Below are 22,629 nucleotides of genomic sequence, written 5' to 3' on the forward strand. Positions count from 1 at the left end.
CAAGAGTTGAAGGTGGGTGGTGACGACTAGCTGCCTTCCCTTTAATATTACACTAGGTAAATAATGGACGGCTAGCGCAGGTAGGCCTTCTGTAGCTTTGCGCGAAATTCAACAAAGAAGCAAACTGTCTGTGTTTCCGCCTATCTCGAAAACTAATAAACCGACGTACACGAAAATTCTACTCAAAATGGCAGGTTAGTTTGGGACAGTTCTCCTCAAATTTATTAAATATCCAAATCTTGATCCGGATTTTGGATCACTTTGAAGCATTTTCTTTTTTATAATGCGTAAGATTTGAACCAAATTTTATGGGGATATTAATGTTTGAGCTCATTAAAGAATTATCTCGATGATTGATCATTCTGGATATGAGAAGGATTTTCTGAGTTTTTGAAGATTAAATTTCGCGTTATTCAATACAAATAAACGCATTTTATCTCGAAACGAAGCGGATGGTAGAGGTTATACCTTCTCCGTCATTACTCCTGTTTTATTTGTACTCGATAGGAACCTGTGCTTATGTTATAAGTAACAAACTTTGGAAAATCAAAATAATATTGACATGTGTATGTACTTTGTGATTTCTAATAAAACACTAATTTCTGTTTTAACAGCCCCCCAGTGGCACAGCCGTATATCTGCGGATTCACACTGCTAGAAACCGGGTTTCGATACCCGTGGTGAGCAGCGCACAGATAGCTCATTGTGTGGCTTTGTGCTTTATTCCAAACAAACAAATAGCTTCACAGTTCAGCATGTTATATACCGGGCCACTCCCAGCCACACTTTTAGCCTGTCTTTGTTAAGTTCTGTTTAAATTGTATTGTTGTTTCGGTTAAAAGAAAAAAGTGTATAAGAAATAAGTATAATATGCTAGTTAAAAAGTATTTCTTTACTTTGTTTCCATATCTAACTTTTCAATGATTAGTTTTTGTTCCATTAAAGTTTTTTGTTTTCTTATTCATTGTGTCCAAAAGGACATTTTCTAAAGACAACATATATGTTTCTTTCCTTGCTTCTTATGGGTTAGGGCGCTCTATCCACAATGTGAGGATCGTGAGTTCGAAATCACATTATAACAAAAATACTCGCCCTTTAAGCCGTGAGGACGATATATAATGCCACTGTCAATCCCACTATTCATTGGTAAAAACGTAGCCCAACAGTTGACGGTAAGTGGTGCTGATTGGCTGCCTTTTCTCTAGTTTATTATTGCTAAATTAGGGCCGGCTAACATAGATAGTCCTCGTGTAGTGGTGAGTTTCCACTTGAAATGACTATGTGTTATTGTTATTTTGCACATATTCGTTTGTCCAAAAGCTCTTAAACTGACCAATGAGAACCAACTCGTTAAAGACTCAAAACAGTCAGTTAAAGACACAAGAGGGGTCTGTCAGAAACGTTTTGGAATTGACCACGTTCTTGACATGCTTAAGACGACCTTCAAAGAGAGGTTTCAGAGTCAAAGAAAGTATATATTACTAGTGGGTGTGGCCACCACTTTAGCTTACTACGGGCTATAAGGTATGTAAGTTTTCTGCTAACTTGCTATATAATGAAGTAACCCTTGTTTAAAATAGCCAGATAAATTTTTATGTATATAGCATCTATTAACTTTGGATACTGGTATTATAAGTTATGTTATATCTTTATTTCGTTTTTATTACTATTCTGGAGTGACATGTACATGTGGGTAAAATCTGGAACTGGAACGGCGTGCTATATACGTAATAAGAAAGGCATGGAACATAATAACACACAATAACGGCTGCTTTAATATGAAAATAACTGAACTGAAAAAAATACGCAGATAAACATACTATAAAAATCTTTAACTACGAAACGACTCTCGACAACTTCGTATTTCGTAGTCATTTGTGGTTTTTTTCATTTCTGGAACAGATGCAGTTGCTTAGAATAGTGTAAAAAACATTAGCAACGTGACGTATGACATATTTTCTAAGCGAATCACTAAAAATATTTAAAGTCTGCATGAATTTCAAGCATAAACATTCGGTTTGTTTAAAATTATAAAAAAAATAAAAACTTAGAAAGGGTAGTAAGTGCAGGTTACTTATAGTAAAAATGTATCTCATAACAAACTGGTATGGGTTAATACGCTTTTACTATTAAGGGAGAGAACAACGTTTCGACCTTCCTGGGTCATCTTCAGGTTAACGTTAATGTGAAAATGACCTAAGAAGGTCGAAACTTTGTTCTTTGCTTTATTAGCAAAAATATTAACACCCATACCAGCCGTTCTGAGATACACAAAAAAACTTAGAAATTACTTATTGTTTGAAGATATCTATTAACTGGAATTAAAATAAAATACACAGTTTCGAGTTTACAAACAATATAATTTCAATGGTGAACTGCTATTGAACAAACTCAGAAATTAAGCTTCATCGCAGAACACTGATAAAAGCTCAAAACTGGATCACCACAGTAAAACAAAACGAACGTTTCGTAGCTTAAACATTTCGTCATCAGCGATTTAAAATGTTTTATACAATATACATCCGTCGTATATACCTATATAACAACAAACAATGGAAGTTTTAATAAGGATAAAAATGTATACAAAATGTACAGAGAGGAAGAAATAAGTAAATGATAGAAAAGTTAAGAATCTGTTGACGAGGAATCCTTTTTTTTTTCAGAAAACAAGTTTGAAGACGATTCGAAAGGGTTACAATGAAAATGTACAACGTTTTGACAAGGTTATGTTATCTTCAGGTACAAGGTTACGAATAAACTTTAATAAATAATAAATTAATATATCAACAAGAAAAGCTGAAAAGAATTGACCCGGCATGACCACATGGTTAGGGCGCTCGACTCGCAATCTAAGAACCACTGGGGCCGCTGTAAAGTAGCGATCAATCCCACTATTCATTGGCAAAAGAGTAACCTAAGAATTTGCAGTGGGTGGTAATGACTAACTGCCTTCCCTCTGGTCTTTCGCTGCTGAATTAGTGACAGCTAGTGCAGATAACCCTCTTGTAGGTTTTCACGAAATTCCCACCAAGCCTAAAAAAAAACTGAGAATATTATACAGGCTTAGATGTTCGTTTGAGATACATGAAGTCTCTTTGACCAGAAGCTAATAGTTTGATTATCCTGATGCTAGCATTGTGAAGTTATCTGTAGATAGTGTGGTTAGTAATTTGACATTATGCACGAATTGGAAAAACACAAAGTAAGAAGTGGTTGACCGGTTTTGTTTATAATCCTATATGTTCATAGACATGTATTTTTGATTGGTGTTTTGTCAATATTAATTGTTTTACTATTACCACCACAATATTTGTAGGTGACCCATGAACTGTTAAAGAGGTTGCAAATTCGGAAAGAAGATCTAAAAATCAACTATAATTTTATTTATGGGTAACATTCTTTTATAACACGATGAATTTGTTTCATAAGAACAAAACTCTGTTTTCGTAAGAAAGGAACGACAAGAAGTAAACAATATTTTAAAGTAGTGTGATTTTTCAGCACGTGCTAATTTATTTCTACATATAAGGCTTTCGACTCGCAATCTGAAGGTCGCGGATTCAAATCCCCGTCTCAACAAACAACGGCCCGGCATGGCCAAGTGTGTTAAGGCGTTCGACTCGTATTCTGAGGGACGCGGATTCGCATCCCGGTCGCACCAAACATGCTTGCCCTTTTAGCCGTGGGGGTGTTATAATGTGACGGTCAATCCCACTATTCGTTGGCAAAAGAGTAGCCCAAGAGTTGGCGGTGGGTGGTGATGACTAGCTGCCTTTCCTCTAGTCTTACACTGCTAAATTAGGGACGGCTAGCACAGATAGTCCTCGAGTAGCTTTGTGCAAAATTCAAAACAAACAAACAAATCAACAAACAACTTGCTCTTTCAGCCGCTGGAGCCACTATAAAGTGATAGTGAATCATATTATTCGTTGGTACAAGACTATCCCAAGAGTCAGCGGTGGGTAGTAAGGACTAGCTGCCTTTTTTCTAATCTTTCACTGCTAAATTAGGGACTGTTAGTGCAGATAGTCCTCGTGTAGCTTTGATCGAAATTCAAACAAATCAAATATTTGCTTCTTTGACTTGTTTTAGTACAAAGCCACAAAACATGTTAGCCTCCTAATGTTAGCTATGCCTGCGAACAACTACTCTAGAGGCTGGTTGTCGATATCCGTTGTGGACACAGCACAAATAGCCCACTGTGCAGCGTTGTGTTTAACTACAAACAATAGAATAGGTTAATTGTGCTTTGTTCATCGCAAGGAATCAAACTTTGGATTTTAGCATTATAAGTACGTACATTTATCTTTTAATTACTATGCAGGTTATTTTTGCGAGCCTTATAAACATAAAAACCGTATTTCGATACCCGTGGTGGGTAGAGTACAGATAGCCAATTGTGTAGCTTTGTGATTAGCACAAACAAAAGCAAAGTTTATTTAGAGTTAGTGCCTTAATCGTTTGAGGTTATGTAAACTGAATTTTTTTGTCAGCAATGTTCTGTTGATACATTTTCATGTGTACAAGTTTGAATGTTTTAATTAAAGTAGGCTGTAGTATTATAAATTATTTCCTTCAACCGACGCTGTTAAGATGTTTTAGGTGATCATAGCAGAGTTATAATCGTTCTATTCTCTCAGCTTTTTTGTTTTTTTGTTCACAGTATTTGTTTAATTTGCAATGAAAACAGGATTTTGTGGCAACTAGAAACTGACTCAAACGTTTTTACATTTTACAAACTGATTCTAGAATAGTTGAAACAAATACTTTAATTCAGAAACTTAAAAAAAGTTACAAAAAGATTTTCATTACGAACGGCGGTAGTTCTTAGAACTGAGAAGAACTGTAGAGTAGAAAATAGATTTCTTGCATGGTACGGAGGTTACGACATAAAGAACATGCAGCTCACGAGGGCAGACTCGAGCGTTAACCCTAAAACCTGAACGGCAAACATGATACTGCTATTTTGGTTCTTCACTCTTACGTATTAAAATCGTTTGAGTTGGCGAAAACCAGAGTTAAATAGTAATAATATTACACATGAAACTGAGTTAATACCAGAACTGTAATTGATGAACTTTTTTTTATTTTCGTTTGCTTTCGTATTATGACTTTTGTATAGGATAGAATCATTGTAATTAAGCAACGTATTTCAGTTCTTTTATCATTACTCTTTGGGTAACACTTTTGTTACAACTAAAAACCAAAAAAATGAAACGCAGATTCGCGTATTATATTTTTTGCTACTGCTCAGTTAAGGCCCGGCATGGCCAAATGGTTAAGGCGCTCGACAGTCAATCCCACTATTCGTTAGTAAAAGAGTAGCACAAGAGTTGGCGGTGGGTGGTGATGACTAGTTGCCTTCCTTCTAGTCTTACACTGCTAAATTAGGGCCAGCTAGTGCAGATAGTCCTCGTGCAGCTTTAAGCAAAATTAAAAACAAACAAGCTACAGTTAAAAACTATTTTTTTCCGCATTTATATTTTCTATGATCTAATTATGGCCTGGCATGACCTAGCGCGTAAGGCGTGCGACTCGTAATCTGAGGGTCGCGGGTCCGCGCCCTCGTCGCGCCAAACATGCTCGCCCTCCCAGCCGTGGGGGCGTTATAATGTAACGGTCAATCCCACTATTCGTTGGTAAAAGAGTAGCCCAAGAGTTGGCGGTTGGTGGTGATGAATAGCTGCCTTCCCTCTAGTCTTACACTGCTAAATTAGGGACGGCTCGGTGCAGTGGGCAAACAACCTACTTACTTAAATACTTGTTGAAGAATCCGCAAGCGATTGCGGTCCTATGTTCCTAGATGGAATCTAATGGTGATAACTAACTAACTATGATCTAATTATAAATAATACATTTATGCTTGTTTAACGCACTAACTTAAAAGAGTTCCTTTTTACTATTTGTCATTACTAAAGCTAAAATATATATATTCGCACTTTTATTTAGACCATATAATAGCACACTGAAACGTTTACTTTATATAGCTATAATGCCACAACGTAGGATATAAATAGTTAATGTTTTATTTTCTCTGGAATTAAAAATTCATTTATTTAAAACAAAAGATTTAGTATGAACGTGTACTGTGGTGTTAAATGTTAAGAACACTAAAATGTTTATATGCAATTATTTTTTTAAGTTTGGCTTTCTTAACCGAAGAAACAACAAGCAGATGTGTTGGTTAGGTGAGTGTACGAAAACTATTTAGGCCAGCAGTCTAAGAGGTCCTGGCATTGGACTAAACAGCAATTGATTTCGAGGGTTCTATTTAATGTAAGCTATCGCTGTTTCTATTTTTCGCATATACTAACTAAAACTAAGACCGATAAAAATAGATGTTTGCCTAATGCTTGTTAGCGGAACTTTATAAAGAGCTTTCGGAAACACCACCAGTTTGTCTAATAGTTGAAAACAGATCTCACGTTTTAACGCTACCTTCAGACAAGACATTACCTTCACATGCTCACATTTTGTTTTTCACTTACCACCTCTCCCAGTTTGCAGAGACCAGGCTGGGTTGTTAGGAATTCTGTGTGTATCATGGAACAGTATCTTCTCTGAAGCTGCGGAACATGTGTGTGGGCGCGATTCACCATGATCGTCTGCATCTAGTTCACTTCATGTGCAAAACCTAACTGTTCCAAGTTCCGGACGAGACTTTCTAAGATATCACGAGATTGGCTAATTTCCAGTTTTACTTAACGGTGTAAGAGGATAAAAAACAAATAAACCAGACTGTTAGGAATTTTAAGCTCCACTCTTTATTTCAGAAGCCAAGGGGAAAAAAGTCCATACAAACATATTTCGCTATTCTGTTGGTCCAGTTTTGTTTAATGAAAATATATATAAAAAAGTAGAAATTTGAATGAAGCAGTTTCCAAATATAAACTTTTTATCTTTAAGTTTTAATGTAATTCTAATATCACTGCTGTTTTGTTTTCAAGTTTGAAATAACTCCAGTTTACTGATTTATATGTCAGACTGCATGTTAGAAGGCCCAAGGCTCAAGCCACATTGTATAGCTAAGCACACTCAGCGCTTTCAGCTGTAAAATGGTTATATAGCAGCAGGACTTCATGACTAGCTACCATCCTTAGTTTGTTTTGTTTGTATTTGAATTTCGCACAAAGCTTCTCGAGGGCTATCTGTGCTAGCCGTCCCTAATTTAGCAGTGTAAGACTAGAGGGAAGGCAGCTAGTCATCACCACCCACCGCCAACTCTTGGGCTACTCTTTTACCAACGAATAGTGGGATTGACCGTCACATTATAACGCCCCCACGGCTGAAAGGGCGAGCATGTTTGGCGCGACGGGGATGCGAATCCGCGACCCTCAGATTACGAGTCGCACGCCTTAACACGCTTGGCCATGTCGGGTCAACCATCCTTATCGTCAGCAGTTTGAAATTAGGGACAGCTATGACTGAATCTTTGTTTTTATGACCAATCACTTAAACGACGTGTCGCGTAAGGTGCAGCTAAGATTGACAATACTAAACAGTATTTATGTACTTATTTTTCTTTTGACGAAAATTGTAAAGACATGACATTTTTAATGTTGTCAATCTGCAATATCTTACATATCTATATACGGAGGATAATATGGGCAATCACTGACAGATATTTATGCAGTGTGTTATACGTTAGGGCTATGTTGGATAATGCACTTAGAAACTTCAGTAGCGTGTTAAACAGATTTTGGACTCTTTTCACTGATTTACTTATACGGAAAAGACTATAATGATAACACAATTTTTTCATCCCAGTCATTTTTAGAAATATCTTGAAAAGACTAAAACGAACGACTCTATTTCCTTAAGTGAAAGGGAAAATATTACGAAAAGGCACCAAATGAAGGTCACTTTACTTTATTTGTGTATGTATACATATCTTTTTAAATTTCCAGTGGAAAAAATAAGTACAAACTCATTAACAGGAGACATTTTGCTTCTGATTGTTTAATTGTTTAACTTGTAAAAGACAATATTGAAAAAAAATCGCCTATTAATTTGTAGACACCATCATGTACAATGCATTTTCACTAAAATGACCTCATTATGGATTCAAATCAAATAACTAAACTAGCTCTTGAAAGTAAGTTTTTTTTATATTATTCTATTCACCGTGGACATTCAAAGAGTAAACCCCAATGTTACATTCACTCACATAGAACTTACCTGTACGAAGACTCCTTTCAACCAAATGTTAAACTCACATAGAGTCAATTTATATTAAACTTCAGTTAACGCAACATTATATCTAGTTCCCAGTGAACCAATTTGCACAAAGAATACAGTCAATAAAACGTTACAGTCAACTCATACAGAGACAATTGATATTACAAATTACAACTATATTGCTAATGCATTTAAATACAGGAGCGTTATAATTATAAACACTGTTATACCCATTATCATTAGATATTTAGGTTTGAGGAGCCACAAAATTATATTTTCTCGAAAGGTAAGGTAACAATAACTTCATGTACGTTAACTGACAATTATTAGCTTATTAAATTATGTCAAAAATCGTTTAGAAAATATCAGAACTAAATGTCTGGCAAATATAGAATGATTGTAATTGCCAGACTAATTTCGACGAAATTGGAAATATATATTTTTACAGCTCTAAAATTCCCACAGTTGAGTGTTAATGTATCTAAAGCTGAAAATAGTGTTAATGTATCTAAAACTGAAAATAGTGTTAATGTATCTAAAACTGAAAATAGTGTTAATGTATCTAAAACTGAAAATAGTGTTAATGTATCTAAAGCTGAAAATAGTGTTAATGTATCTAAAACTGAAAATACTTCCAAGACTTTCTCATTTTTCATAATTATTAACAAATAGAAGAAACTGTGACATTTTGAATTGATTCAGAAAGCTTTAATCATCAGAGGAATGGGTGTTAATTACTCACAGTATTAAATATATGCTTTGACAACGTAATTATTATAATTTACTTTAAAAATAGCGAATAAATAAGCGAAAAATAATTCATATTATCATACTTTGCTGACAGAACATTGTTTTATTACAGTAATATAAAAGTTCGAGGGGCGAAACATTTTAAAGTGAATTTGATGGATTAACAGATGCTGTTGCTGAGGTCTAAAATGTTGTGTTTATCACTTTTAAAACAAGAAGTTTACAATTAGTAGTTGTAACAGATTTAATGTTGTACATTTATTTTAGTGTCTGTGTTTATTTCGGTGTGCTTTTCTTTTGTGCATGTGACGTATATTCTTGACTGTGTATTGCACAAGTCTCGCCTCTTCTCGAAATGTGTAGAGCGTTTGTGTGCGTAAGAATAAATAATGTACTAGATGCGTATATAATACTATTGACTGACAGTACTGTCGCGAGCTTTGGTAACTTTTTAAGGGTCTCGCGTGATTGATATATAAAAACCGACGCTCCAAGAGATAAATTGTTTTAATGTTGATCAGCTACAGTCAGTATGCTATATGCCTATAAAGCTATAATTGTGATTAACGCCTAATAAAAAAACTACGGAGTTTGAATAGGAACGTTTATAAATATCGCACATTACAAACCGTTCAGTTTCAGTGAGTGACTTCATACGTTAGTATTTCTACGAGGACATTAAATATCTTCATCGGTAAGAAGTGAACTTGTAAGCAGTGTGAGTCCAATTAAGCCTAGTTAGATTGAGCGAGGTGCAGCAATATCAAACTAAGAATGAACTTGTTTGTCATGTTCTAGTACCATCGATAAAATATTCAGTTCTAAACCAGATGCAAAACTCAATATTGTTTGTACATTTGTAAAACTCTTGTACATAAACCATCATTTGTATTAACTATTAGTAATAACGGTTATTATAAATTGTATTAGACTGAATTTATGTAGCAACTTTTTAATATGGAGACTTTATTCAACATTGTATAAGAAATATTGAAGAGTTCTTCATCAAAAGTGTAGTGTTGAAAATTAACACGTTCTTCTACAGAAAAGGTTCTTGAAGTAGATTTAGGATGAAATGACGTTTCGTTAAGCAATAAAGTTGTAGTAAATCAATGTTTAAAAGGCGACATGTTCTATACAACAATATTGTTAAAAAGACAGTGCATTGCCCTTCACAACAACATTATTGAAAACAAAAAATTGAAAGCAGATCAGTGTTGAAAAGGTGGCATGTTCTTCTACAAAAGAGCATTGTTGACTTTTATTTTCTTAGTTTTTAAGCTTGAAACACGTGAATGGACGTTCCTTTTAAAATGATGCACTCTTATTCTGGTCTTTGTTTGTCAGTCTTTCTGTAAAGTTTTTAGAGAAAGATTTTTCAATTTCGAGTGAAGGATCGATATGAAAAGAAAGCACTGAAGAAATATAGAGCACTATTCACCATCCCGATCACCTATAGAATAAGAACAATATATTTATCAGATACACTACTATTTGACAGATGTTTTAAGTTCATGTTATTAGTAATAAAATTATTTAAAAGGTACTCGACTTCTAATTTTTTAAGAGCTTGTTAATTCATCGATATCAACTCAACTAAACTAGTGTAACAGCTACTTCAACTGAGCCTCCAGGGCGGAAAGGAACCGCTGTATCTTCAACACAATTAAAGATTTTTTGTGTGATCATATCCACTTCCACATTATATTAATTTTTTTTATTATCGAAAATATGTAACACACTATTTAAGAATAAGGATAACAAATGTATAATCGTGGAATAACCACATAAGTGTTAGGCATAATAAACAGAAAAACCAACACTTTTAAAGTAAAAACAACAACATCACAAATTGCATTTTAATTACTAATTTATTTCCGTCAGTCAAATCTATGGTTGATGGAAGGTCATGAGCCAGAGATTCTCTGCTGCTTTCATAAACTCTGCTTAGTTTATGAATTATGTTCTAAATTATTAATTATATATTCTATGAGGCTGAATTTCAAAATACTGTTTACCTCGTACACTGTTTTTTCTTCACACATATCTGCACCATTTTTAAAAACGTTTTAGACCTACTGGTATAAACTAAAACACATATTATTCGCTATTAAGAAGCTCATACTATGGAAATATGTTACAACTTTCTTACCTGACATAGAATTATTTACTATCTGAAACTTTTCATTTGTCTTGTATAGAAGAAATTAATTTTGGATTTAAATGCATCTTATATTAACAAATACTTGTAAGTATTTATTAATTTATATTTTTTATTTAATTTTTATTTAACATTTTACGGTATTTATTAAATATCTTAAATGAATTTAAAAAGATTTCTTTATAACCCAAAATGTAAAAATATTATAAGAAAGTGAAAACATGGATCGCCAGATCTAGTATAAACGTCATCTTTCAATCACGTGGTGGTTTTAATTTTGTATTGAATGGTTTCTAGTTAATGATACTTACAATCTGAGAACAATGACCAGCAGATCCAGATCTAGTACACCAGCTATCGGTCATGTAATGAATTTACTATATATATATATATATATATATACAGGGAGAGAGAGAGTTACTTTGCCAAATCTAACTCTAGAATTAACAATAAGTCTTGATCCCTTCAGCTTTTAGATACATTCACTAAACTATGTATATACACCGAATAGCGTGTGATTCAGCGACATAGTTATTAAGATAGTTCCCAATAGCAGAGACATACAGAAAAATGAAAAGTAAAATACCATTGACTACCATTTCTGGACTTCCTAATACGTCATTACGATTACAGTCTTTCCACGAAAGTTTGTCAGAAATCAATACATACCTTTCAATATATGCATTACAGATCCATTTATCCACATGCAGTGAAACGTAGATTTATTAAAAATTTTCAAACGAAATAGAGAAGTTATGTGATGCCCAATGTACAAAGCAATCAGTCTGTCTCATCTACGACTTTTCTAAGTAATAGTAACTCAAAGAAGACCCCTTCCATATGCAATGATATAAAAGACTGCTTAGTGTGGACATTATAGATTACTTTATTTTGTGAATAATATTTTACGATCGTTGTGGGTTTTTTTTTATTATAAGAGTTAAAAGCAGACGATTATTGGAAGTTGTGTTTGTAACTGATTGGTGTAGAGAATATAGCGAAAAGAAATTAAGTAATGAACATATAAATAGTGTGAGATGAACGGGAAAAGACAGAAAAGAGCAGATGAGAGTAAAGTCACGGCCAAGAGAATATTCGGCGTGAAGCTAATTGACGTATAAGTAATAGGCATAACATTTAATATCATAGAGGAAAGCAAATCATTTCAAAAGAGGCAAGAAGTGAGAGCAGTTCCCCATCACGTGCTCAACGGACATGTCAATTTTTTTAAAGAAGAGAGCAACAAAAAAAAACGTAGTCGAGATGGTTAAACTGACAAAACAGTACATGAAAGCCCATGGAGGTAATATAACTGATAAGTACCTGAATATTAAGTTAAATTCAAAACCAGTGATGGCTGACGAGAAGCAAAGGCCTACTGTCCCTCTAGGTCTAAAAAAAAAAAAAGAGGCATTTTTCTTATCGAAAATTTATTTTTAAATATTTTTGCGCTGTTTTGTAACAGATATGATTATTATTTCATAGTTTACTGATGAAAAAGATAGCATTATCCATAAAATTATTATCATTATTACAAACTATTAGAACTATTTTCAGCTGAGATGCAATGATGTCTTTTAACATTATACGTGGCCTGGCATGGCCAAGCGCGTAAGGCGTGCGACTCGTAATCCGAGGGTTGCGGGTTCGCGCCCGCGTCGCGCTAAACATGCTTGCCCTCCCAGCCGTGGGGGTGTATAATGTGACGGTCAATCCCACTATTCGTTGGTAAAAGAGTAGCCCAACAGTTGGCGGTGGGTGGTGATGACTAGCTACCTTCCCTCTAGTCTTACATTGCAAAATTAGGGACGGCTAGCACAGATAGCCCTCGAGTAGCTTTGTGCGAAATTCAAAAACAAACAAAAACATTATACGTGGAATAACACTATTGGGGATGGGTAGACCGAGAATGGGAAAGTTAAATTCCACTGTATTATCAAAAAATAGCCAGCTTATCTTTGCCATCAACTAAATTAATGTCAAAGTCTAAGTAGCTGACATGAACATCATTGTTGTTGTTTTTTCCGTTGCAAGTTCGTTTAAGTATATTAAATTTGATGTAAAATTCAAGTTATTTATAGGAATTAAATCATCTATATAATTAACTTCTTGTTTTGAATTAAGCACAAAGCTACACAATAGGCTATCTGTGCTCTGCCCACCACGGGTACCGAAACGCGGTTTTTAGCGTTGTAAGTCCGCCGACATACCGCTGAGCCACTGGGGGTAACTAGGTAACAAGAAATACGTATATATATATATGTACACACATGTATACATGAATCAGAATTTAAAACCTGTTTCTGAAATGCGTTTTCATAAAAGAACAAATACGAATTGACCCTTTGATGAGAAGTTAGCTTCCATTGGAATACCCACTGTTTGTTTATATACTTATTCATTAAAATTAATATAACTATTATAAACACGCACGTGAAGTATGTTTTTACAGTGAACTTTAGTCAACTTAAATCTTGGAATGTTTATTTCTGTACTTAAAAAATTATCAAACAAGTCACTGAATACTCTGTCTAAATATCTGAAATCTATTTTAGTATACAGCGTAGTGAAATCATGGTAAAAACAGAGCTGATCGTACCAGAAGCTTTTGAGTTATTTAAATATTCCAAAACTGGAATGTTGTTTTTAATAATACAGTCATAATCTTGTGGATTATATAAAGATGGTGATGTACTTTTTAAATTATTAAGAATAGCACACAGATTTTGTGATGACGAGAAACCCACTTGAAGTAAAAATATATCTCAGGGTGACTGGTATGGGTATTAACGCGTTTGCTAATAATTGTTTGTTTTGTTTTTGAATTTCGCGCAAATCTACTCAAGAGCTATCTGCGCTAGCCGTCCCTAATTTAGCAGTGTAAGACTAGAGGGAAGGCAACTAGCCATCACCAACCACCGCCAACTCTTGGGCTACTTTATTACCCACGAGTAGTTGGATTGACCGTTACATTGTAACACCCACACGGCTGAAAGGGCAAGCATGTTTGGTACGACGGGGATTCGAACCCGCGACCTTCAGATTACGAGTCAAACGTCTTAACCAACCTGGCCATGCCGGGCCAACATTTACTAATAAAGCAGAGAACAACGTTTCGACCTTCCTAAAATATATTAATAGACATATTTAGTAAATGTATTTAAAGAATTAGTTATAAATTTAAACTTAAAGGGATTTTTATGCAGTTTTTGAATTGCATATTAAAATGGCAATTGAGAAGAAGAATAATCTGTATGTATATTTCATTTTTAATGGCTCTCTCTATATTAGTAATAATAGTAGTTTTTAAAGTATCTTCAGTAAAGTACCTGTATTATTAATTTCTTTAACTTAAAATTGTGCATATAAATTTTTGTATTTTAAGCCAAAATTACATCGTGCCTAATCAATCATGGAAATAATAAATTAATCTTGATTTTTTAAATTTTGTTTGTGAACATATTGAAAGAAATATTTATTTCTTATTGACATAAATTTATATTTCTTAATCGATTTTTATAGAACTGATGAAATGTAATTTCCATTGAAAAAGGAACATGGAGGATATTAGGTTTTTTTTACTTATATTGATAAGATACACTACATGGCCGAAAGTATGTGGACACATGACCATTGCACTCATATGTGCTTGTTAAAACTCTCATTCCAAAACAATGAGCATTAATATGAAGTTGAACACCTTTATGCTGCTATAACAGTCTCCACTCTTCTGGGAAGACATATCACTAGAATTTGGAACGTGGCTGCGGGGATTCGCTTCTATTCAGCTACAAGAGCATTAGTGAGGTCGGGTACTAATGTCGGTCGAGAATGCCTGGCTCACAGTCGGCGTTCCAATTCATCCCAAAGGTGTTCGATGGGGCTGAGGTCAAAACTCTGTGCACGCCAGTCAAGTTCTTCCACACCAACCTGGGCAAACCATGTCTTTATGGACCTCGCTTTGTGCACGGGGACATTTCCCGCTGCAAAAAAAAGGGCCTTCCCTAAACTGTTGCCACAATGTTGGAAGCACACAATTCTCGAGAATGTCATTGTATGCTGTATTATTAAGATTTTACTGGAACTAAAGAACCTAGCCCAAACCATGAAAAATAGTCCCAGACCATTATTCCTCCTCCACAAAACTTTACAGTTGGCACTATGCATTCAGACAGATAGTGTTCTCCTGGCATATGTTAAATCCAGATTCGTCCGTTAGACTGCCAGATAGTGAATCCTGATTCATCACTCCAGAGAAAGCGTTTCCACTGCTCCAGAGTCCAATGGCGGTGTGCTTTACACCAATCCAGCCGACGCTTGGCATTGCGCATGGTGATCTTAGGCTTGTGTGCGACTGCTCGGTCATGGAAACCCTTTTCATGAAGCTCCCGACGAACTGTTCTTGTGCTGACGTTGCTTCCAGAGGCAGTTTGGAACTTGGTAGTGAGTGTTGCAACAATGGACAGACGATTTTTACACGCTATGCACTTCAACACTCGACGGTCCCGTTCTGTAAGCTTGTATGGCCTACCGCTTCATGGCTAATCTGTTGTTGGTCCTAGTTGTTTCCACTTCATAGTAACAGCACTTACAGTTGACTGGAACAGCTGTAGCAGGGCAAAAATATGACGAACTGACTTGTTGGACAGGTGACATCCGATGAAAGTGCCACGTTGAAAGTCACTGAGTTCTTCATTACGTCCCATTCTATTTCCAACGTTTGTCTATGGAGATTGCATGGCTGTATGCTTGGTTTTATGCACCTGTTAGCAACAGGTGTGGCTGAAATAGCCGAACCCACTAATTAGAAAGTGTCCACATACTTTCAGCCATATTGTGAAGTTATCAATATTTTTCAAATCTTTGAAGATTTCACATCTTTTAGTCTTTTTTAAGATGCTGAATTTAGTGCCATTCTCCTATATCGGTTAAGAGTCCCAGGCCTTGATAACCTTTAAATTACCTGCAACTTCGTGATTGTGAAAACTGTCCTTAAATTTATTACCGTTACAGTAACAAGATAATTCATCAACTTCTATTGGATTAAATTATTTAACTTTTTTTTTTTTTGTATTTGAAGATAAGAGGTCCTGTGGGTTTATCATGTTTGAAACGCTATAGGTTGAACTAATTTAATTGGGAACTGTTTTCTTGAACACTTATGGATTAAGAAAGGTACAGCTAAGTGATCATATAAATTGTGTTTTAGATCTATAATTATATAGGATTTTTCCTTATTAAAGGATTATTTTTTGGTATTTGGTTCATTTTAATTTAAATTAAATTAAATCTTTTATTTGGATATGTTTAAATTCAAAATTTAAAATATATTTTGGCAATTACTTAAACTTTTTATCTTTCACTTCATATAATTGTTTTATTATAAATTTTGTCAACTTATGTGTATTTCAATAGTAAAGTCTATAATTTTACCAACATTTTCAGAATCAATCTATTTTTCTTCTATTTTTACCTTTACCCCAACATATATTTTACTTATTACTATTTATCAGAAACAGGTTTCTTTGTTTTTGATTTTCGCACAAAGCTACTCGAGGGCTATCTATGCTAGCCGTCCCAAATTTAGCAGTGTAAGACTAGAGGGAAGGCAGCTAGTCATCACCACCCACCGCCAAATCTTGGGCTACTCTTTTACCATCGAATAGTGGGATTGACCGTCACATTATAACACCCCCACGGCTAAAAGGGCGAGCATGTTTGGCGCGACGGGGATGCGAATCCGCAACCCTCAGATTACGAGTCGCACGCCTTAACACGCTTGGCCATGTCGGGCCTCGAAGAGGTTTCTAATAAAAGAAAACAAATAAATAAATTTACGATAAGAAAATACTATTTTTTTTTTGTCACCAGAAGTAGATAGCTACTTTTATAATTTTATTCAGTATATTGAGACTTAAAGACTAATCACAAGTAGCTGGTCTTGTCTCGGCTTTCTTGTGTTTTCCTTGAATAAATTTAAGACGATTTGAGGAGGCTGGGAGTATAAACTCCCATAATAGATAATAAGGTAGGACTTGGAGATCTAGTAAGATCATTTTATTTAAGATATTTTATTATTTTATTTATTTTGTATGGACAGAGGTTAGGAGTGATATATACTATAAGTATGAGGGTGGTTTCATTTCATTTCTACTTTAGGAATTTTGGGACACTTTAAGGGTAACTGCCTTCCCAGAACTGGTTGCAAACAGAGGAAGGCAGACAGTAAGAGTTGACGTTGTGAGTGTAAACACTCAACTCAACACCTTTAATTGATTGTCCATGATTACTGGTTAGTTTAACATCGGCGATTATATTTTGTGTGGTAGATGGGATAACGCAAACGTATTTGGAAGTTATTACCACAAACGATATTCGTTATATTACGACTTTAAGGCGATGACAGATATTTTATAGTGCTGATTTTAATCGCCTATTAACAGTTAATTAAAGTACATAGTAGTATCGAAACTATTTATTTCATTATATATATAAAGACTTACCGCTGCGGTTATCTTTCCCTCGAATCCGTAATTGTTTCTCCAGTAATCAGTTTCATTGTGACTTGCAACTAGTATCAGTACATTCAAGCTGCCACAAAGATAGAAAATAAAGGCCACACAATGGTAGAGAAGTTCCTGAAAATTCGAACAATAATTCAGTTTCGTAAGTCCACATTACATCTCATGTTTGTTTCATAACTTGAACAATAGTATGTTAAGAATCAAAATGTAAAATTCTGTATTCTTCTAAGTTGACGAGCTGACGTCGTTAGTACACAATTATAATGAAGAAAGTAAATACTGACTAGTTCTGTTTATTATGCTGAGTATTTTCCCTCATATAGGAAGTACTTTATAAAGATATGACATTTTTTAATGCATAGTACCATTTTTATGTCATAAACATTTATAGAATTACACGAAGTGGAAAAAAAAAGCAGCGGTTCCCCTTAAAAATGTTGTTAATTTGTAATATATTTTATTAGATGACATGAAAACATGTAAAATTCTATGTTTCATAACGCACTCAACGAGATCTGTTCATATTTGATCTCAAATCCTAGTTTTAACACTGGTTTCATAAATACCTGAACTTTTCATGATTTTAGTTACATACTCTCGAATAAAATGTTGTTCACGTGCTGTAGTTTCCTAGATTTTTTACTCGAATTAGCGTACAAAATATCCAAACATTTGTTCAGTTTTAAAAACCTGATTAGCTCCTTAAAAAGAGGAAGACAAAAACTCAGTAATATAAATAAATTATTTAGGTTGAAATGTTGTACTTACAAAAAGTGTTTTCGGAATGAAAGACGCAGTCGGAAAAGACACAATGTAAGACAACAGTAGAAGAAGCGTTATCACGACGCAGAGAAACGTTGTCATAAAAAAGAAGGCTTCTGCTGGTTCGGCAACAAACCATTTCCTAGCAAGAGGGTTAGAAGGCTGGCAGTAGTAAGCGAGCAGTCCAAAAGATATAGTTCCTAATACCTGAAAAGCACACACAGAAAACATTTTGTATACATTTTAAAAACTTAAACTCGAGTCTTCCAATAATTCAAGGCTGTTTCCTTTGTAACAATAAAAGTAATAAAATACTATTTTTTTTTTCCGCAAAGCTACTCAAGGACTATCTGCGCTAGCTGTCCCTAAATTAGCAGTGTAAGACTAGAGGGAAGGCAGCTAGTCATCACCACCCACCGCCAACTCCTGGGCTACTACTTTACCAACGAATAGTGGGAATGGCCGTCACTTTATAAAGCTCCCACAGCTGAAATAACGAGCATGTTTGGTGTGACGGGAATCCGAACCCATAACCCTCAGATTACGAGTCAAACGCCTTAACCCACCTGGCCATGCTGGGCCCAAAAACCATACTCAAACCAAGACTGCTTTGCGTAGTTCAGTAAGAAAGGAATAGCAACCACGTTGCCTAATTTTTACTGGATCTCTACAGAGCTGAGACACGGAACTTGTTTTGGATGATTTCTTTAAGAAGTTTGTTTGAAGTTAAGCACAAAGCTACAGAATCCGGTTTATAGTGTTGTAGGTCCGTAGACATACCGCTGTGCCACTGGATATGTTTGTAATAAGTTGAAATACTTTAATCATTATTAAGACAGCTTGTATTGTATTGATTATTGATATTTAGTTGAAGTAGTCGGTTACATTATTCCACTCTAGTAGCATCCCAAATGATAAACTCAACAGCATTTAAATTGTATTTTCAAAACTTCAAATCTGCTCACATACAATACTCCTCAACAGGGGTCTAGTACGTTTTTTCTAGAAATTAATCACTAGGTAACAATTAACTTTCATTTTCTAGCGCTATAAAATAAAAAAAAAACTAACACTTTTTACGTTCAGGAATATTTTCCTAAATCAATAGCAAAAGATAGAAACATGATTTAAAACACGTTGCTTTGTAATTTTCAGTGTAAGTAAAAAAGCAGTAATAATGTCAAAATCACGATTACTTTCCTTGTTTTCAACAGACCAGTAATGTAAAACAATAGCATTGAAATTAAAGCTCTTTTATTTGGCTCAGTAATATTTTCAATTAAGGACTGTAACTAACAGTTTGGTAACAAGTAATAACAATCTGCATCTAAAGGATTGTCTTCCTCAGTTCTGTACCAAGAAGTAGTAACAATATCCACATATAGGATTAATAACATTATGTAACAATTTTTTTTACTTTTTCTTGTTCCTGGGCAGAAAATGTTATTTCCTATTTGCTTATGCCTAAAGAAAATGGAAAAAACATATTTTTCTCTTCAAACTTTGCTTTTGTGACCTGGGTAATGAACTTTTCAAATTTACCCATTTACCAGAACGTTCCAAGTAGATTCAGTGCTGAGAAGCTGATAGAAAATTTTCTCGAACTTACAAGAATTGTCAAGAATGTCGCAAGTCAGAGGAAGCGTCAACGACATTTTTCAAGCTTCTTCACTCGTCAAGATGGGGTCTGCTTCTGCCACAATGTATCCGGTCTGTGCGAGGCAATTGGAATTGCCTGTAACCCAAACAAGTAGCGCTTCTTCATTGATAGCTCATCCAGAAGCCTCAAAGCTGTGCTGCTCCATAACGGGAATAAGTATCCATATCTTCTCCTGGCACATTCGGTGCGCCTCAAAGAGACATACAACAGCATCAAGACCTGCTAGAAGCCTTGAAGTATGATGAGTATGGCTGGAAGGTTATCGAAGACTTCAAAATGGTGGCATTCCTGATGGCTCTCCAAGGAGGCTTTATCAAGTTTCCCTGTTATCCTCGCCTTTGGGACAGAAGGAACACCGCAACACACTACAACAGGAAGCATTGGCCACAACAGACCAAGTTCTCTGTGGGAAGGCACAATGTCATATACCTCCAGAAGGTGTTGTTCCAACCATTGCAGATAAAATTGGGTCTTATGAAACAATTTGTCGCAACTCTTGATATGGAGTATGTAGCCTTCAAGTACCTTTGAGACTTCTTCCCTAAGCTGTTTGAGGCAAAGGTCAAAGCTGGTGTCTTCATTGGACCACAAATAAAGAAGATCCTGGAGTGCACAGAATTCCCCAAGAAGCTCAGTATGAAGGAAAAACGCTTGGGGCAGGTTTTCGCAGTGGTTCGAGGCTTCTTGGGCAATCACAAGGCCGAAAATTATGTGGAACTGGTTGAGGCTCTGGTGAAGAACTACGGCGAAATGGGCTGCAGGATGTCCCTGAAAGTCCATATCCTTGACGCTCATCTTGATAAATTCAAGAACATAGGAGCATACTCAGAGGAGCAAGGCGAGCGCTTCTACCAAGATATATTGGACTTGGAACGCCGCTACCAAGGAGCGTATAACGAAAACATGATGGGAAACTACATTTGGCGGTTGATACGTGAATTTTGCATTAAAATCGCAATTCTCAAAAACTACTCACTTCTAAACATTGTTGTATAACTGTATTACAAATACATATAAATTTTAATTCATATATTGTTTTATTTAGACCTTACGTAAAAGAAAATTTGCCCGTTTTTACATAGAAAACAGGTTAATTTCTAAATTTCATTATCCAGGTCACAAAAAGCAAAGTTTGAAGGGAATAATGGCTATTTTCTGTACTTTTACAACATAAGCAATTAAGAAATAACATATACTATCCAGGAACAAAATTTGTGTTACATAGTGTAATGGGTAGATAAACAACGATTTATAAATATAAGGAAATGTTTTATCGATGGTAGATCATATTACATGTTGTTATGCTTTACACTTATTTCGGCTAAGTTTTCGATTTATTATATTACGTACATTACCTATTACTATTTAAAATAACCGAAAATTAGGAATTTGAATTTAAAACAAATCTTAAATGTTAATATATGTGGCATTTACCAACGAGATGGACATACACAATTGTATTATTATACAAATAAAAACAATACAGTTTATAATAACTGTCATTACTAATAGTTATTACAAATGATGGTTTATATACAATAATTTTTCAGAAACTTGTGTCGGGTATCGAAGAGAGTATTTTATGGCCGATCCAGACCCATGACGAGCAAACTAATTCTGAATTGATATTGCTGTACCTCACTCAAGCTATTTAGTTTGGTTTTTGTTTAGCTTAAATCCGCTAACAAGTTCATTTCTTACCGAGAAAGATATTTAATGTCCTCGTGTAAATTATAACGTTTAAAGTAATTCGATGAAGTTGAACGATTTATAATGTTTAAAATCTATAAATGGTCTTGGTCAGATTCTAAAGTTTCCCGATTAATAGGTGTTAATCACAATTATCGCTTCCGAGGCCTATAGCACACTGATTGAAGATGTCCAATAATAACAATCTATTTGTCTCTCGGCGGGTCGCTTTTTATATAAGAATCATGGGAATTTCTCGACATTTCAAGAATATTCTAGTGCGTTTTCATAAAAAAAATATTATTGATTCTCACTTTCAAGAATCATCTACAAACTTCAAAAACAGCCGGAACTGGCGCAATACACAGTCAAGAATATATGTCACATGCAAAAAGAAAACTATATGGGAACACGCGGTGGCACTAAAATAAATGTACAACGGAAAATCTGTTACAGTGTTTCAATATAATCCTAGTCTGTCTTCTTCAGGTATGATCAGGACTAAGGAATACAAGGTTTGTACATTGTTGCAAATACAAAAGCCATAGATTAAATGTGACGGAAATGATGTCTGCAGGTAATAGAATATAGGGATGGGTCAAATGAACGAACGGGGAATAGTTTTGTTTTATTTATGAATTTCGCGCAAAGCTACACGAGGGCTATCTGCGTTAGCCGTCCCTAATTTAGCAGTGTAAGACTAGAGTGAAGGCAGCTAGTCATCACCACCCACTGCCAACTCTTGGGCACTTTTTTTACCAACAATAGTGGGATTGACCGTAAATTTTAACACTCCATGGCTAAATGGGCGAGCATGTTTGGTGTGACGGGGAGTCAAACGCCATAACCACTTGGTCGTACTGAGCCTTTGTCGTTGTTGTCTCTGTTATTACTTATAAACGAAG

The 22,629-nt window shown here is 35.0% G+C and overlaps 1 protein-coding gene across 2 annotated transcripts in view; it reads right to left on the bottom strand.

Annotated features, from left to right (window-relative positions):
- The window catches only part of LOC143239981 (protein singles bar-like), a 39,088-nt gene that overhangs the window by 11,088 nt on the left and 5,371 nt on the right, over positions 1-22,629 (bottom strand). The window contains exons 2-3 of one of the 2 annotated variants that reach the window (XM_076481701.1): positions 18,382-18,582; positions 17,593-17,727 (exon numbers count right to left, since the gene is read on the bottom strand). In XM_076481701.1, the coding sequence (XP_076337816.1) occupies positions 17,593-17,727; positions 18,382-18,582 (336 nt within the window). The remainder of the gene's footprint in view (positions 1-17,592; positions 17,728-18,381; positions 18,583-22,629) is intronic. The other variant, XM_076481702.1, reaches the window with a different exon arrangement.

This window comes from Tachypleus tridentatus, chromosome 13 (assembly GCF_004210375.1).
Source record: "Tachypleus tridentatus isolate NWPU-2018 chromosome 13, ASM421037v1, whole genome shotgun sequence".
NCBI lineage: Eukaryota > Metazoa > Arthropoda > Merostomata > Xiphosura > Limulidae > Tachypleus > Tachypleus tridentatus.